This window comes from Melanotaenia boesemani, chromosome 7 (genome assembly GCF_017639745.1).
Source record: "Melanotaenia boesemani isolate fMelBoe1 chromosome 7, fMelBoe1.pri, whole genome shotgun sequence".
Classification (NCBI taxonomy): Eukaryota; Metazoa; Chordata; class Actinopteri; order Atheriniformes; family Melanotaeniidae; genus Melanotaenia; species Melanotaenia boesemani.
Genome location: NC_055688.1, coordinates 16,697,518 through 16,717,224, shown reverse-complemented (window position 1 = coordinate 16,717,224; position 19,707 = coordinate 16,697,518). Strand labels below are relative to the sequence as shown.

The 19,707-nt window shown below is 39.6% G+C and overlaps 1 protein-coding gene across 1 annotated transcript in view; it reads right to left on the bottom strand.

The window, feature by feature from the left end:
- Positions 1-9,496, bottom strand: part of slit3 (slit homolog 3 (Drosophila)) — a 267,486-nt gene extending 257,990 nt beyond the window's left edge. Inside the window, exon 1 of the mRNA XM_041989715.1 lies at positions 8,758-9,496. Coding sequence (XP_041845649.1) covers positions 8,758-8,948 — 191 coding nt within the window. The 5' untranslated portion in view covers positions 8,949-9,496. The remainder of the gene's footprint in view (positions 1-8,757) is intronic.
- Positions 9,497-19,707: the final 10,211 nt, after the last annotated feature.

Genomic DNA, 19,707 nt, shown 5'->3' with positions numbered 1-19,707 from the left:
CCTAGACAACTGTTATTTCCACATTTTAATCCTGTCCTTTTCTTCCTTTTTATGTTTTTGTTTTTTTTTCCCCTCTTCCTCTAGCTCCCTGTCAGGTTTGGCACTGACATATAAAGAATAAAGAAAATAGGATTACAATAAAAATAATAAAAATATCAAGGGCAGCCATGTAAATAACATGTCTCCCTTGATAGAGCAAATCTGTCAAGCAAAATATGGCACACATACAACCGTTCTGTATGTTAGGATGCTGGACAGGACTGGGTAAAAAAAAAAGAAAGAAAAAAAAAGAAAAAGAAAAAAATATTTGAAAATTTATACTACACTGTGGAATTGTTAAGAGATTTCTATAAGTAAGTTAGTAAGTAAATAAATATTGAAGAGGTTTTGGATCATTTGAGTTGCTGTGAAGCCATTCTCTGTTGTTTTTGGATCTCTATCAAACGGATGCTAAAAGGTAGTAAACTCTACTATTACAGAGCTGAGCATCACTGCAAGGTTTCTGGACAATTTACAGCCTAAAATGCAACTAAAAACAACAAGTAAGAGCAGGTGCAAGTAAAAGTACCTTTAAGAGAAGATTTTGTCCTTTATTACAGAAGCCAAGAGAGGTGGGCATTAGAGCTAGCCATTATGTTCTTCTCTCCCAACACCTCAACTGATGGATCCAAGGGATATCACAGTACAGAGCTGTTCTGTACTGACAAGGCTGAAATTTCAACATGTCTGACTGTCAAGTGTCACATACTTACTTTTGAGCCCACCTTAATCATCTCATTATCTCAAGAAGACAAACTTTGTTTTCTCGAGATAACAAGATATAATTTAACTTTATCACGAGAAAACAGTCCTTGTTATCTCAAGATAACAAGAAAATTGAAAACATAGAGAAATAATTGTGTGTTTGAACCAGTTTGTGTAAGTTTGGCTATAGCAAAAAGCACCAAAATGCTCTATTTTGGTATAAAATGGTTTAAATTAAACTCAAATCTTGATGTCTTCTCAATTTAATTATTATTATTAGTAGTAGTAGTAGTAGTAGTAGTAGTAGTGGTGGTGGTGGTGGTAGAAGTAGTAGTATTAGTAGTAGTAGAAGTAGTATCGTTATTATTATAAAACTACAGATTGACAGAAAAATATGTCTTTTGAAAGCTTCACAAACTGCCTGTTATAGCACCCCTGACCCACCTTCACAACTAGTAGGTTGATGTTCAACCTTTACTTCATCTGTTATTATCCTAAAAAGATAAATTGGGAAGTACTGTCATGGTGAAACATAGATATAACAAATTAAACAGGATCCTCTTCACTTTATTTTCTAAACATTAATACCTACATTCTTACATGTTACAACACAGAGATTCCAAGTGAACTTCACATTGGCATTAATTAGATTAGACACTTAAACACAACAACAGAGGTTTGCCTGGTGTTGCCTGTTTGCTCCAACTATGAGATAAGGTTTGAGTGTGTGGGCAGTTCACGCTTCTCGGATACATTGTGACATTTAACATGTTTATTGAACTAAAGCTGCTTCCTGTAAGAATACACAGAGTAGAGATGCTGTAGTTAAAGTAGCTATTAGTCAGTAAAACATTGTCCTCGCAGCAGATTTAAGGACACTCGCTTTCACTCCATAAAGGGGAATCCTGTCTGAATGATGTTCAGTACAGCTCACTCTCATCTACTCTTTAGTTTGTATGTACCATCTCAGTCTGGCTTAGTTTTGTTCTCACGCTCACTTATTTTGTTTTCACCCCATTTAGACTTCTCTTCTTTTTCCAGATATTTTAGCTGAAAGGTCATCACAGTAGCAATGTTTCTCTTCATGTGTTTCATCACCAGTTGACTGTTTTCCACATTGTCTACACTCAATCTTGATGCCAATCAGGAAATCCATAGTTTGGTGGCGCTGTTAACCACACAGCTTGACCACATTACTAGCATCGCTTTCTTTTGAGTTACAAGCCAAAGGGGTTGCTGTATTTGCTCAGCTCTTTTCTGTAGGAGTTTATAGGCCTGGATTGCTTTTGTCTACATTTACTATGACTGCACTGTAAGTGAATAGCTTGCTGTAGGGAGTTTAGGGGTAATTTGGCAGCCAAAAGGCTACTTGACAAGAGCAAGCCTAGCTGTTGCTCCATCAGTCAAAGAGAGGATAAGAGAACGAGAGAGAGATTTAGAAGAATGAGAGGCTGAAAGTGAATGTAAATGTTAGAAACTAAGCTTGAGAGACAGAGAAACACACAGATATGCAATCAGATATGCACAGCCCAATGACCATTTTCTGTACAAGTTTCCAGCACAGCGTAAACAGTCTGGCACACAGAGCTTAGCTGAGTGGGGGACAAAAAAGGCAAAATTATAAGTCTAACTCTCATGCTCCATGTCCACAAATAAATACAAACATGAATATGCGTATGTGTAGGGAAGGACTACACACAAAAACACACACTGAGAAAATATAGTCCCTGCAGAAGGGATTCAATGTGTTTCTTTGGTGACAGTGGCCTAACAAAACAGTGGCAGAGCTTGTTAACATCAATTTATTCCAAGCGTACCGCTCACACACTCATGAACGCAAACCTATATGTTCCCTCTAGTCTTACACACATATCTAAGTCTTCAAGTCTAAGGACTTCTGTCTCAGCAGAGTCACAGAAGTTCATTCGTGACTCTGGGTTGTTTTTATGTGACACAAACTCTCTCTCTCATTATACGCCAGAGTTTCCATTTACAACCAATTCCACGTTTAATCCAGTGAAAGCATGACAGTCAACCGTTTGCCTGTGATGGCCTAATGATGAGCGTGCAGTGTGTGTGGGGTTACATGCTACGTTTTCCATGTCCTTTATGATTACAAATTTAAATTTGGAATATGTATAAATCTTTTTTATGTGTGTATGAGTGTGTGTGTGTGTCCTCTTATGCTATCTTAGTAAGAACCCTTTTTTTTTTTTTTTTTTTTTTTTTTTTTTTTACTTTGACATGGAAATTATTTTGGCTAGTTCCTACAACATCAAAGAGTTGTTTGAAGTTTAAAAGAAAAATTACGCTCTCCTAAACCCTGTGTTTTTCTAAGTCATCATCAAATCATGACCCCAATCTGTAATAGTAACACTATACACAGCAGGTTAATCACAGTGGTCCTGTAGTACAGAAGCTTTGCTTAAGAAAAATGGAAAAAGCAAAGTCTCCAAAGCAGCAGCTAATCATGCAGGTGTTAAACTGACCCCAAGGTTGGCAAAACTCACTTTGAAGGCAAACTGTAAAATAAATGTTTAAACTGTTCACATCTCAAGTATAGCTGTTATGGTCCATTAATTATTGTTCATCTTTTGGTAAAATGGCACACTTAGATGTGCTCTCTTCCAGTGCTCTTTATTTATATAAATTGTCCAAGTTTCAAAAAATAAAAATAAAAAAAGCAATACTTAAAAATTTGATAAAAATGTCTTATTTTTTTAGAGCTAAAGCCTGGGTTGATGTGAATTAAGTTAGGGGAAGAGCCTATGAATATGGGAGCATTCACACACTGCAGTTTGGTCGACCTGGTCTATTTCCACGGATGGTATGGTTTATTTGGAGTAGTTTGAACACTCATTTGGACTCGGGTGTGGCCTTCGCTTGAAAACTGGGGGTCTTGGTTCACCTGCAAGTAAACCTTGGTGCGGCTTGCTTACAGTGTAAATGCAGATGGACTATCCATTGAAGAAAGAGAGTAAGTGGCACATGCTGCTGTTGTTCAAACTGGACAGCTTCTCATGAAAACAGTATTAGGTTTGAACACTAGAGTAAAAACAGAAATCTCAACACTGCATAAATTTGATGCTGATGCCTCCAATGAGGAAAACCTTTTGTTTTTTGGTCCTGGCCAATCCATGAGCTCAGTTTTTTTCATCCTGTTTTGTTTTTGTTTGTTTTTGGTCATTTGTCATTTCAGATAATGCAGTTGTTGTAATTATATAACATTGTTCAGGTAGGCTGGTCCTAAAACTGCCACATATATGTATTCAGCCAACATCTTGCCAGTTCATTCATATGTTTGCAAACACATGCCTTGTTTTTCATGCATATGTAAGCTAGTATGTGAGCCTCTTTCCCTGTACCGTACATGTGAAAACAGAATATGTGTGTGCATGTTTTAATGTGACATCCTGCTTACTCCATTTCCCAGAAGGGCAGTGCCCACTGTCAGTGCCAGCTGGCTGCTTCTTTGGCAGGCTAAAAGTTATTATATAGAAAGGTCAACTGCCCACATGCTGGAAAAATTTAGGGAAAAGAATATCACCCACTGACCTAGAACTGGAGCCCAAATGTTGGTTACCCTCACTTAAGCCATTTAGTATGCCATAGCTGATTCAAATAAAGCTGGAAAGGGGTCAAATGAATACCACAAAATGGCTACAGATAATAGGCATAACAGAGGCTGTTGGAGAACAGCAAGTCCATTGTAGAATATACTTCTTAGTTTAGATTTGTCTGCTTTAACAATAACACTGTGCTGTATTACATCACAATTGTACCCATGATAACACTAAAGAACATTCTTCATTGAATGCTGGTGTTTACTTAATAGCTACCAAATCATTTACTCTTGCTAAAATTTTCTTTACAGTGGTGCACATATGAAGAAATACTCACAAACAAAATAATTAGCTCCCTGGTTCTTACAAAAACTGGCAATTTACTAGCATGACATGTTTAGCAGACATCATGGGAATTATTGAAACAGTTGGAATACATCTCAGACTTGCAGATTTATTGGGTGTGGTCAGCATTTGTATACGATACTATAACATTTGTACTTAGATCAGGAAAAATGTTCCAATCAAACTGAAAGGAGTGCAGCTGAATGATGTCAAAGCAGATTTTTTTTTTATCCCCGTGAACTTTAGGGGCCTGGAGCCATGTCAGCACAACTTTGCTGATCTGCTACATGTAGAAAGATCATTCACACCCAAACACACAAATTCCAGTCCCACCATGAAACACCATCTCATAGCTGAGGGTGTGGCGGTTACACCGTCCACTGACCAATCAACACCAAGCTTTGATAAGAGCCAGGAGTATGGGCTGGAACGTGTGTGTCTGCACACAGAAACACACACACCAGCAGCAGTATCCTACTGTTGTGTGCTCCATGGTAGGTTGGCAAAAGGAGGGGAAATGGGAGCTGTGAAAACTCTACAGGAGAGATGCTGCTGGCAAACTGTTGGTGTTTGAACGTGTATGTGTGTGTGTGTTTGTGTTAAAAGGGGATGTGGAGGTCAGGGAAAGTGGTGGAACTGGAATCAGAAAAGATCGCCGACGGAGCCAATGGTGAAAAAAATAAAATACTAGAAACTTAATAAAAGACAAAGGATGGGGAAAACGACCACAAGGTGTGGGAAAGAGAAATACAGTTGGGATAAAGATGAGAAGTTGGAAAGGGAAGTAAAGTGACATAAAGAGAGAAAAAGCCAGGCAAGGCTAGAGAAAGTAGAGAAGGTGCTGCTTGTAAAGAACTTGCCAAAACTTCCTCAGAGTGCTTTTAGCCAAGGAACAGAAGAATGGGCAGTTAAAATCAAAATTAGTTTTTCTAAAGTTGGCTTAAGGAGCATGTCGTTTCCAGCAGCAAGTCCATTCAGCTGCAGACCCACACTTACTCATCTAACACACAGCACAGACACTCATACACATACAGGATAAATCTAAACATTGCTAAAACATACTGGCATTAAGTAAACACACATATTTGTAGAAATGCACTTAAAGAAAAAAATACTGAATTTTCCTGCAGTTCAGCCAATTGAAAGCTCCCTCTGGAGTTAACAGTGGTCACTTCTCTGACATTTCACAGTAGTTGGGCAACAGTTTGCAATTTGCAGCTAAAAAAGATTAAACACTGCAGGGTGTGTGTTGGTTTTTGTGTGTGACTGCACCATCCCCGTAAGGCAGGTGTGAAGTGAACCCAGGAGAGAAAAGCAGTCCTAGTTTTCCAATTCATTTTACCCCCACCTCGTTAAGCCTGTTAAGCCCTCACCCCTCCCCAAACCCCTCCACTCAAATTAGATGCAAATGAGGTCTCAAGTGGCTTCCCAAGGAGGACATTACAGAATTGGCTGGCCTGAGGTAATCTGCAAGGCCGACTGTGACTACGAATGTGTGTGTCGAGTGAACAGTTGAGGTCACCAGTGTTTTTCTCTCGTTAACCTTTCTGAATGCTCTGTTTATAATAGTGAGGAAAACCTGGCTTTTAAAAAGATTGACTCTATGGTTATGACAGGTGGATGGCTGCTCACCCTCTACGCAGAAGAGAAGAGCTGGACTGAAAGTTATATGTGGTGTGAAGGTAGGGAGTAACTAACCATGCTGATGGTTTTCATGCCTTACAGTGCCAGACATTTTCCGTCTTGACCAATTTCCTCTGTTCTAAGCAGCTATGTGATTCTTTTTCATGAGAAAATATGCATCTGTATAACTTTTCATAGTAATGTATCAAAGTTTTTTCTTGTGAATTTCAATACTTCGCTTCTTTGTCAGACCCAGTTTTCCTCACCGTCTGTAATGCACCTCTACACCGCTTAACCACTTTTCTGCATTTGTTTTCAGTAACACTCTCCAGAGTCCTGCTAAATTAGTTTGATTTAGCACATGTGCCTTTACAGAGCGATAAAAGGGGGCAGCAATGTAGGGGCCGGGAAAGATTTTCCACTCAAGATAAGGTGAAAGCCTGGTCTCAAACATCTTTTGTGGTCTTGTTTTGTACAAAATTCTAAAGGAAACAATACCTCTAGACTGTTCTCAGTGAATTCATTTAATGGTGTCGTTTCAGCAGAATGTAAAAGTCAGAATTTGAGAAAAATCTAAAAATACACTCAAATAGTATTTCCGACTCAAGGAAAAGAACAAAGGTTTTTAACTTACATGTCCTGCAGTCTTTCTCTTGTATTGACATGTGTTCCCATCCACTAGTTACAATAAAACTAAATGCTTTGAGTATGAAAATGGTTTCACTTATATGCTACGAATGGACCCAGAAATTAGTGAATATATTTGAAGGAAAACTGCTCCAGTTGACTTGAAGCAATGTAAAGGCACACTTAAACTACTCAAATAAATAAATATATAAATAAATATCATCCATTTTAATGTTTCCCATCTCAGGCTCCCTAAAATATATCTGCAGAGAAAGGAGACGTGAAGGCCAGCAAAGGGAAAGAGAAAGAGGGAGGAAAAGAGCAACTCTTGGACAAAGTCGCATCTGAAACACTGACCTGGATAAATCAGGGAAACATAAACACATAGTTTCTGGAGGGAAAGGAGAGGGGGAGAGCACTGCTACCCCAAATATTCCACCCCAGGGACCCCCAACGAGAAGCAGAGGAACACCTTATCCCACCTCCCCATCATAACCCGCTGTAATTATTTATTTTTCTAGGGTGTAAATGTCTTCAGGGGATTGCTGTGTGAAAGCCAGCAGGTCTTTGGAGGTCACAGCAGCTCTATAGGATAGAGAAGGTATGGGGTTCATTCCTAAAACATACGTGCACAAAAAACACAATCACACCAGTTAAACACAAGCACATACATGTAAACAAACACATGCAAAAGTAAAAATACATTCCCATGCTAATTTAGGTTCATAACCAGCAGAACTCCCTATATTAACACACACACACACACACACATCCACAAACACTGCCCCCCACTTTCTTCTACAGCCTACTGATTGTGTTTGTTGTCTCAGGGTTAGGTCTGTTGTTGATCCCCTGCGGGGCTTTTGGCTGCTCCGTTATCACATATAATCACTTCCATACCTTAACAGCAAAGGTGTGTGTGTTTGTGAGGGCATGTGTGAGGCTGTGCTGGTGTATACGTGTCAAGATCAGGCAGCAGCATCAGTCAGGGGTCTGTCTCTGCCTGAGGAATGAATATCATTTTAAACTAACTGTCACCAGGTTTGGAAAAAAAGGGGGGACAAGGCGGTGAAAGTTTTGGATTTTAGGCTAATGAATGACTGAGGATGAGAATCTAGCCCATTAGGAAATTCTCGAAACTGAAAAACGTTTTAATGGTCCAAGAAGGAGTGCAGGAAATAATAAAGACACTGAAATAAGCTCTTTTAGACTTTTCTTTTGACTTGTCTGAAACCTTGAATACTGTCTGTAAAAGTTATGTCAGGACTTTAACAGCCTTTTTCACTGGGGTCACTGGTGATTTTTCCACTAGTTTCATGCACATCAAGTATCCTGTGTGTAATCAAAGTGGCTTTACTTTTCCTAGTAAACTATGTCTCTCAGTAATTTTAATTATGGGTTCCTTTTAGTAGTTATCAACTGTAAATGTCACAAAGAAAACAAGTTTTGTTAAAACGGTTTTGAATAAACTTTTTTTTCTGTTTGTTATGGCATCTAAATCTAAATCACGGCAACAAAAATTATCAGAGGAAAAGAAAATATAAAAAAAAAAACTGTAGAAAAAGAGGGAAATTATGCAAAGTGCAGCAAAAATGAATGAATGTTACTCAATAGTAAATGGAGAACTCATGCAGGTGGATGCAATCTTTCAACCGAGCAAAATTTATTAGAAAGTAGTTTTAACTTTTAAGTTTAGACGCATACGCTCTGAAAACAGTTGTTTGGAAACATTTAAAACCCCTACATGTGGCAAATTCAACGCCAAATCCAATTAAGTCTTTCGAGAAACATAAATGTGACACGCACTATAAGGTCACAACAAAGTTACATTCAACTATAATACAGATGGACTTACAGGCGTTCGGCATTCCTCGGTATTCCTTTGGGCACAGTCTTCAGACCGAGACCCTGGCAGTCCACATGCGACCCGGAGCAGCTACACTTGTGTGGGCATCCATCCACCAACGCTACGCACACCAGTGAAGCGAAAACCAGAGCCCATACCCGGCAGAGCGCGGCGCGCTTCTCTGGCCCGGTTGGAAGCATGATATCCACTGAAACTACTTCCAACAGAAGTTGATTGAAAATCCGCGAAGTCAAGACAAGTTTTGGACGTTAGGATCCTTAAGGCGTTCAAGAAGAGAAGCCGGATTTTGTGATGCAAAAATTCTTAATGAAGATTTGTGTTCGCTTTTTACACAAGTTCACCAAACTTTCTCTTGAGTGACTCGATCAGGGGAAAAAAACTCCTTAAAAGACCTCCTTTCCATGGAAAACAAACACAAAAGGAGGACAATGAGGACTTTGACGAGACACAAGAAAAAGTGTTTTTCATATACAGTATGTATAACATAGAGTTAAACTGTGCGTCACTTTGTATTCCCAAATTCTCCCCATTCACAAACCCTTTGAGAAGTTATCAGCCTGATTCTTAAACTTTCCAAGATGAAAATGCTGTGCTGGGGTGTAACCTCCTTCCAGAGAACATCCCTGCATAAAAAAGTGAGGGTTGAAGATTAGTTGATAATAGAAGAAAAAAAGTTTTAAGAGCGCAGAGGCGCAACACAGACGCCTGGAGGTTGTGAGAGTGAGTGAGGCAAGCAGATTTGTATTTAGGTTTCCCCCAAAATCCTCTCTCTGAGTCTCTCCCTCCCTCTGTCGCTCTCTCTCTCTCTCTCTCTCTCTCTCTCTCTCTCTCTCTCTCTCTCTCTATGTTGATGCCACCAGAATAGAGAGCGAAAGAGCTCCACAAACTTTCACTTGTCTCTTATCTCACACAGAAGCAGTCCCTGCTCTCTTTCCACTATATTCCCACCCAGACGACGAAAATCCACCCTGAGCCCACGGTAGCGGTGTACACACATTTTACATTTTAGCCAATTTCCCAGCCACTCTTCCTTTTCTGTCATGGCCCATTTATCAACTTAACGATCTACTTTGCGATCGTATGTTAGTTTTGAGGCATGTCTTATTTGAACCATATCTCCAATGCATCATCCGAAGAAAGTCTGTCAGATGAATGATCTAACAATCAGCTGATGACACGTTGAGAATTCCTTCCTATTCAAAATGTGATTAAAATAATATTGTAGGTCTTCCACAATCTCTTAAAATGATAATCACTTTGTTAGTTTTAATAAACAAAGACAGAACTCAAAATAATCAAACTTAAATTTGAATTTAAAACATTCCTGCTAAGCAAAAGTTAAAGTCCATGTCCATCATTCTTTTTCCAAAAAGACTGTGGACTGTGTGGTCTGAAAACATAAAACTAAAATCCTAAAAATGATTCTTCATAATTTTTAGCATTGTTGTGTAAGGCATTATCAAACACAGCTGTCCAAATCTTCTTCAAAACTCTTCACTTAACGTTGACTATGAGGGACTAAGCATGTGATTTACATTATTTTTTACACTCATCAAACCATTTAATGCCTCCTCTTGTCCTTTGGATTGGGGGCATTGTCAACCTTTAACAGAATACTTCCATCATAAAAGAAAATTTAATTCACAGAAAAAAATGGTGACAGAAAACAACCTTTCCTACTCAGTGTAGAAAAAGACACAAACTGTGCCAACTGTGTCCCCCACAATGTAACAGAGCCACCAACAGGTATTCATGTTTTTTTCTTTTAATTGCCTTCATGTGTCCAACTTGTCAGTGCAGCTCCATAATAAAGAGAAGCAAGACGTAGTGCTGCTGCTGCCCTCTATTGGTCAAGAGAAGTAATAAAAATGGGGATTCATCAATGTGTTGCAGTCAAATTAACTTCTGGTTTAATAAGCAATGCATCATGTGAATTCAACTAATTCATTTGGGGCATTTTCTTGCAAATGCCAAAAATCTGAAAAGCCTTTTCCTCTGCAGTGTTTCTCTGTAATGAGAAGTGCAGTCGTTATAAATAATGCAGAGCCACAACTCAAACTGACCAGTGTCTCAGTCCATGAGCAAATTAAACCCATCAATGGCAGACTTTTATCAGTGCTAAAGAAAATAAGAATCTAAACAAATTTGTTGTGATGTTTAAAATGAATTCTGCAACTAAATAGAAAGAACAATTTTGTCTAATTAAATGTTTGTTTTTTTATTCATTCAGATTGCAGGACATATGCATTCATTTAAACACAGTCTGAAAAATAATCACTTGTGAATGCTAAAATGTGCAATTATGGGTTTTAATGAGGAGAAACACACTTCGCATCTACAATAACTGCTCGCTATATGCAAGTAACAATTTGTGTGGAAATATGAAAAGACTGGGTCCTTTTTACATTGTACAGAGTGTCTGTCTCTGAAGACACATATATTTCCATAAAGATGTCAAAATACCTTAACTGACTTCAGTATAAATTTGGGAAAATCCTTTTTTTTTTTAAAAAAAAATGTGACATGTCACGTGTTCCCTTGACCTCTTTAAGAAATAAGAGCTACTTTGTCATTTTTGTCATCTTTGTGTCATACTGGTTGCAGCAGGGCATGCAGAGCAGTCATTCTCAGTAGCAACTAATTCAAGCAGCTCCTGGATGACCCCCAGGCTCGTAATGGCATGCAGGAGAAGTGGCTCCTCCTGGAGATACCCAGAGGCTTCCTTTGTGCTGGTCCATTCTCATTACCTCAGTCAAATATTGCTGTTTTGTTAAAGCCACATGTAAATAGACAAGATGTTCTTCTGCATACTGTGATGTGGCTGCAATATTAGACAATATCGGACAAGGGACAAATTATAAACAAGTGACAAGGTCCACATAATGCATACATCATTGGAGTTAACAGGATTTTAAGCAACTTTCATGGTTAGATTTTTGGCAGTGAAACTAGTTGATAAATGTTTTAGAACGAAGCCTCCACATATCTGAGAAATGTCGTCCCTTCACCCAGTTTATAATGAACCTGACCTTGGATTTCCTTCCCACAGGTGGTGAGCACATGTGTAGGTGGCAACACGTAGCTTCCACGGGTGGAGCCTGGCCTCAGGTGCCAAGGCTCGACCCCCAGGTGCTCACCGGCAAGCTTCCTTCCCAGGCCTGCGTGCTCCAGGACATTCCCCTGGTGTCCTTATTCTGTGCAAGGTTACTGATATATGATGTAATCTGTCCATCAAGGTCCCTGAATTGCTAGTCTGACCACTCCCCTGAGACCACTTTATTTTGAGAGACCCTCCTTGGGGCCATTGCCCCAGACAATACTGCTCTCAGGTTCATGGAAGGACTCAAACCCCTCAACCACAGTGAGGATTCATGACGGGACACTTTCATTAACCTTTTCCATTTATCACATCTACATCAACAACTGCAGCTGAAACCTGGATATAGGTTTCTACCCTTTATTATTAGGGTCCGAGCCATAGGAAGTATGGAAGGACCCTATTGTTGTTGAAATGTTTAGTCTCCTCCTCCTCCTCCTCCTCCTCCTCCTTCTAAGCACTTTGAGCCCAAATATGACACCCTAAACACCCATGAAAAGTTGTGAAATTTGGCACACACATCAAGCCCGGCGAAAATTTCGATATTCTGAAGTCCGAATAGACTTCAATGCAAAATTGGCTCAACAGCGCCACCTAGAAAAAAATAAAATCCCCAAATGAATGGGGTCCAGAACGTCTACTTTGACGTAGGAAGACAAAACTCGGCACACACGTGTAACACCCCAAGTCGAGCGCAAAAGTCAATTGATGACATGTTGCCATGGCGACAGGGTGCCCGCCATCTTACACACATCGTATTTAAACGAACTAGTCTGAGGGGATTCGTGCGACTGACTCCAAACTTGGTGGGAAGCTTCCTGACAAGTTGGGGACCAAACGCTATTCAAATCTTTCTAATAGGAGGAAGCATGTTGCCGTGGCAACCGCCAGAAAAAAGCCTTCTCGCCATGAAACACGGTTTGCTCATATCTCCATAGAAATACATGGGATCTGCACCAAAGTTCACAGGATTCATACGTGTAACACCCCAAGACCAGCAAAGAAGTCAATTGAACACCTGTTGCCATGGCAACAGGGTGCCCGCCATCTTGGATTTCACTGCCATTTTAACGAACTAGTCTGAGGGGATTCGTGCGAGTGACTCCAAACTTGGTGGGAAGCTTCCTGACAAGTTGGAGACCAAACGCTCCTCAAATCTTTCTAATAGGAGAAAGCGTGTAACCGTGGCAACCGACGGAAAAATGCCTTCTCGCCATGAAACACAGTTTGCTCATATCTCCATAGGAATACGTGGGATCTGCACCAAACTTGACAGGATTCATACACGTTGGGTCCTTAACGCATTACACCACCTGTTGTCATGGCAACATATTAGCATCGGGTGGCGGGGTCCAGGACGCTCGGACCCAATGGATGCCGCTTGCAGCTTTAATTATTATTCTTTCTTTTCTTTTTATGAAAACCCTCATTCATGATGTTTGACTTAAACTGGCAAAAGCCAGTATCTTGTAAGTTGAATGGACAGACCAGCTGGCCATACTTGAACAAGTTGTTTAATATGCTGCTGCCAGGCTTCTGTCAAAATCCTAAAAGGTTTTCTCATGTGACTCCAATCTTGCTGCAACTGCACTGGCTTCCGGTTTATGTCCGAGTGCAATTTAAGATTCTTTTACTGACCAGGAGATCTTCATGGACAGGCACTAGCACTAGCCTATAACAGAGGGCTTTTGAAGCCATAGCTCCCTGGCAGGTCCCTTAGGTCCTGTGACCAGGACCTGCTGATGGTGCTCCATAGAACATTAAAAACTTAAAGAGACAGAGCTTTCTGTTCAGTGCCCCCAGACTCTGGAACTCTCTTCCTTTGGTCGATTTTAGTTAAAAACACATTTAAAATCAGCTTTTTATTCAATTTTTGTTTGTTTGTTTCTTACATTGTTGGCTCTTGTGAATCACTTTGTGATTTTATATCTTGAGAGGTGCTATATAAATAAAGTTTTACTTACTTACTTACTTGGCATATGTAAATGTCAAAAAAAAAAAAAAAAAAAAAAAAATGCCCATAAAAGGTAAAGACGTATGGCCGTATGCAAACAGAGACAGCTGTATGACAGACAAGGATAAATAAACAGAATACCAAAAGAATGAATGAAAACAGAAAATAATAAAGATGTGCACTGACTTATTGTCTTATTGACTCAGTGACTTGGTTATAAATAATCACACAGTGAGTTTCAAGCCATATAAAAGCTGATAAAATTAAAGCTCCAGCTGAGTCTGATAGTTGTTCACCTGTGTTACTATCCAGGAGCTTGACTATAACCTGGATTTTCTAAAAGAAAAACTAAACATTATAATAAAAAATGGCCTACATAACTATTTCTTGGTCAAAACAAAGCGCAAAATGGTGGAGCCCAGACTGGCCCATGGGAGGAGCGAAACAATTCCCAGGTCTGGCCCTTAAGTAGCCTGACTGGCCTGTTTGTAAATAAATAAATACAATAAAACAAACAAACAAACAATAATTACAATAATGTTACAATGCTCTACATCCCTGTGGCTGATTGGCCTGCCTGGTAGAGGCATTTTTATGTAGCTGTAATACTGACCCTGATACAGCTCACTGTCAACACTTCTGTTGTTGCACTACTGTTATATCTGCAGTTAGCTGAAACATAAAGCTACTGGAGCCCCATGAATCCTGGCAATTTTGTGTTGTAGAAAAATTACCAAGAGTCTGGAATGAGTAAAAGTATATAAGGTTTATTTACAGGAGAAGTATTGAATAAAGAATTACTTGCAAGTAAATGAGAGTGGCCGTCCCGTCTCGCATGGAGGTGGCAGAGACTCTAATGATTCATCAGAGAAAAACTTGTTTTATTCAGCTGGTCCCCAGCTGAAGGTCAAACAGCAAAATAATAATATGAGGAATAGAAGACTTAGTCACGCCACTTTCTTCCAGTTTTCAGACAAAGCCCACATACCACAACAAGCTGAAATTCCAAACAACTATTGCTATCTAGCAGGTCGAAAACCAGTCTCAATTCTGCCATATCAGAGCTCTGGGAAGAAAGTGGTCAGTCTGACCTCACACACACATACACAATGAAAACTGTTACTTCAGTATTCTGTAGAATGAGAACACACAATATGAAAATGTAAAAGTGAATGGATTAACATTCAGTATATTCAGGTAGTCAGCTAATGTCATTCTTTGGACACATAATGTTGCTGAACCCAGATCATAGCACTGCCTGTAGAGGCGGCACTAGGAATGATGGCTGCATCATTTCATCTGCGTTTCTCTAACCCTGATGCTCTGGAAAAAGGTAAATCTGAACTCATAAGACGACATGACCTTCCATTGCTCCAGAGTCCAATCAAGCTTATTTTTCTTTTATTATCCTAAATGATTAGTGGTTTTCTTATGACTGTTCGGTCCCAATCCTTTGAGCTCCCTTCATATTGCTTGTGTGGAAATGCTCTTACTTTCACTATTATCATTATTTTTTAAACCTTATCAAGTCCAGCTTCATGAAATGCAGAACAACGGTCTGCTTGCCAAATTATGCCAGACAGATCTGCTCTACCAAGGGAGGCATCTCGAATATACACTACCAATCAAAAGCCTGGACACCCCCCCACCCCTCATTGGATTTTATGGGAAAGTGTGTTCAAAGTCTCAACCAGCACTGGATGGCTGCCCTTGATATTTTAGATAGTTTTTTTTTTGTTATTTTAGGGTGAGAAGGGTAAAAAGGAGACGGGTAAAGAGGCAAAAGAACAGAAATAAAACGTGATAAGGAAAACAGACTAGCCCACCATGATCACAACATTAAATGCAATAACAATATAAATAATTTTAAATGGAATACATAAAGAAAATAAGGAAATACGAGAAAAAAAAAAAAACCATTTGACATCCATCTGCTACATCTAGACATAAAGCAAACAGAAAGCATCATATAACATCCATGAAAAAGCACAACAAATGTACAGACGCACAACAGCAGTAGCAACCAGACGAAAGCAGATGGAGACAGGAGCAACTCAGTGTGCACGTGTGAGCGTTTAAGTGTTACCATGAAACAGGGATGTGCTCCTTGTGAGCACATGGTTACACTCTATTAAACATTGCCAAGTTCTACTGTTGTTTTTCTTCGGTTTGACCCTTCTTAAACAGACTGACATCTTTTCCATGACTACGATATGTGTCTTTCCACAAGGTTGTTTAAGAAATGAAAAGCTACTCATTACTCATACATCAGTTGGGGTTAAATAAGTTGTTGCCAGGTGATAAATAATCACCCATGCCTTTTTTGTTTTTGTTTATTACAGCATAGATTTTAAGAAAAGACTCAGAAGTATTGATCTCCACAGTAAAAGTCTTTAGTTTGAAGCCCAATTAGCAATTAAATATTTATATTTTTATTTGTATGCAATGCAACTTATAAGATTTTAACTACTAATAAAACTTCAAGTGTAACTTTTGATAAAATAAGGTATTTGGGTAGGATTTTAATTTAGTAGTTTCAAGTGGAAACTGGTGGAGGACCTGCTGCTCCAGAAATGCAGTTGTGGTTTTACAATCCAGTAAGCGGCACTGTTGCAAAAACATTAGGGGTCTGGAAGTGCAGGTGCAGAACTGCAGGTCTGAGGCCTTTTTTACACCAGATTTCCATTTCCATACAAAATGCAAATATTTTTGCATGTCAACAGCTAGTTATTTCTATATTTTACCGTTATTAATGAATTAATGCCCTACTTCATCAAACAAAAATGTCACATAAGAAAATAGCTGATCTATACGTTCAACATATAGCAACACATTGTGAACTTGTAGTTTGGTTATTTTCATCAATACTTACAAAATCAAAAGGAATGATTTTAGACTTAGAAGGTTTCCAACCAACAGCAAATACTTTCTGATCTACTTAGGGTTATGCATTGCACAGATAAAGTGCTAACCAAAGCAAAGAGCAACAACATCCTTACTTTGGTAACTGAGGCTTTATTTCTGAGAATTTTTTGAAGTGCAATACTACACCCTGAACATATTCATGCCCAAAATATGAGCAATGGATGAAGAACACATGCTCAACATGACCTGGTCTGCCAGTGAAATTATGATTGATTGTAGTTAAAATAAGTCCATATATTGTTTCGTCGTTTCCGACCACCAAACCCCTTCGTCGACGCTGCCGCCATGATTTATCTATGAATGAACTGCTTGTCTGTGTGCACGTTGCATGTCTGGTGGTGGGTGTGGCCAAGGTGCAGCAGCATTGCTGACTGACAGACTACACTCACAATAGGCAGAAATGTTGTGCATTTTTAATGTCGAACAATCAGCCCTTGAACATTTTCGTTTCGTCATGTTTCGTCATCAGAGAGCCATGTTCAGCTCGTCACCGTCTCGTTATCGCCATGAAAAAAAGGTTCGTCAACGAAAAAAATTCGTCATCATCATTGCACGAAAACAACACTGCATGGAGGTCTGCCATTGTTTTTGTTGTGCTTTTTATTGGTTAAGCAGGGTCTGAGTACAAGATGATGTGAAATACATTATCGTAGCCCAAAGATTCCACTTCCAGTTTACACTGAGGGGACTTCCCTTGCGAGTAAATTTCAACTATGGAGGCAATTGTCAAATCTTTGTGATTTTATTGACCCAAAACTTTGTTATCATGTAAGCAAGAGGCCAGAACACAACCAAAGTTTAGCGTTTTACTGTCTCAGCGTTGTGGTGTAAACAGGGCCTAAATCTCGAGTTATTTCATCCCCATGTTCGACAGTAAGCATACAGCGCTTATTTAGCTATAGGGCTGGCATTGCTGGATCAAAATTATGATTCTGTTTTCATCACATTCTAAAAATTTTGTCATTTTAAATGTTAGGATAAGATTCAAAGTTAGCCCGGATGTCTGGCTTCCAATCAGGGAAATTCATACAAACTGTTCCTGTGATGCAAGACAACACAAGAAAACAACAACAATGCCCAAGCTCAAAGAAAGGCCATAAAACCATCCATCCATTAAGGGTCATGGGGAAGCTGGACTAACGCAGCATTTAGCAGTGAGAGGCAGGGTACACCCTGGACAGGTCGCCACTCCATCGCAGGGCCATAAAACCATATGGGCAAAATCTGATGGTGGCCTAAGACATTTACAACAAAACGTGAATATTTGATTTTAAATTTGGTTAGAAGGGGCAGGACTTTAATTTCATGGGTACACCATTTCAGTTATATGCAAGTGTGGCAGGAGGTTGCTCCCTCCTGGTTACTATATGGCATTGCCAGTCTTGCTGCAGCCACCTGGATTACCACCTTGATTAGTGGGTGGTGCGACGGTTCTTTAAAAAGTGGATGTGTTTGCTCCGCTGGTCTTTCCCCTTCAATCTCCCGTGGTGGCTGTGGCTGGAGGGGCTAAGCTTTTTTTCCGTCTGCTCTGCTGTTTCTCGGCCCGGGTCAGCCCTGATGTGGGCCTGTGGACCAGACGGACGGTTTTCCAACCCCTATTGACACTACCTGTTTGCAGGAGCATAGACTAATTGCCCTACCAGGCTTGTGTCATTTTAATGAACTCTTTTTGTGTTTATACTAATTTGCTGTTTAAGTTGCATAATTATTTGGCTTTCTTTCTTGTGCATGTTTTTGTGTTGGATTGTTGATTTTGTTTGTGTGTGTGTGTGTGTGTGTAGCACTGTGGCCATTGTGTTTTAACCGCGCCCTTCATTTTTCTTTGTCAGGTGCTGCGGGCCCAGTGCTGGGTTGGCCCCTGACAGTGATTTTCCTTTTTGCCACAGTCATACCATTATTTTGGATTTGTTTTAACTTTATTATATTTTTATTGGGTTGTTTAATAAAGTCATTCTGTTTTATATGATACGTCTCTGGCCTGTGGTACCTTTAAAGAAACCTAACCGTGTGGTGTAGTTCTTGGACTATGTAGCTGGTTGTGTGGCACTACGCCGTCATATTACACAAGGAAAGACTATGATCACACTGCTATACAAAGAAGGAAGGTTTCTTAGAAAACAGGGAGTGCAGAGGTACAGACCAGGCACACACAGAGAGCTGGGAAGCCAGATTTAAATTACCAGTGTGTTTAGTTGTTTATTTAAATGTTTTATTATTAAATATTAAACATAATTATGTCTTCTAATAAAAAACAAAAATGAGACTCTTTTGATAAAAATATTACATACCAACAAACAAAACTAAACTAAAATCAATTAGACTAAAATAGAAGCTCTGACTGATACTAATTTAAGAGCCATTCGGGATTAAAGAGCCGACTCTTCTAAGGGAACCCAGTCAAAAGAGACAGATCTTTGAAAAGAATCAAACTTCCCATCACTAGCAACCAGGGCTCTAAATTAACCCACTTTTTACAGGTAGAAATAAGAACTTACAAGCCACTTTGGCAGGTGATAAATAAGTGATGTGTCTTCCAAGTGAACAAGACAAGGTGACTCCTGTCTGTGACAGTTTGAGCTTCAGGAAATGCTGGGGCAGGGGATGGGACTTTATTTTGATGGACACACCATGTGGCCAATCACAGAGTGGTATTATACCACTCCATAAAAGATGGAAGGGGGAAGAGCTCAGTGTAGGTAGGTAGAGGCCATAGTCACGGGGCAACACAAAGCTGGATTACAGTGCCAGTACATCAGGAAAAAGTCAAGAAGTGGGGTAAAACTGGAAAAAAATAGGGATGGTGAAACCGAGGCCTCATGAAACACTGAGTCAACTTTGACACAACTGCCTGAAGTGCCTCACTGTGCTGAAACATCTGCTGGCTGTTGGTGTCTGATGCATCAGAGGGAAAACAATAAGGTTTCCTCACTGCATGTCTGTCATCCCTGTCTCATCTTTGATT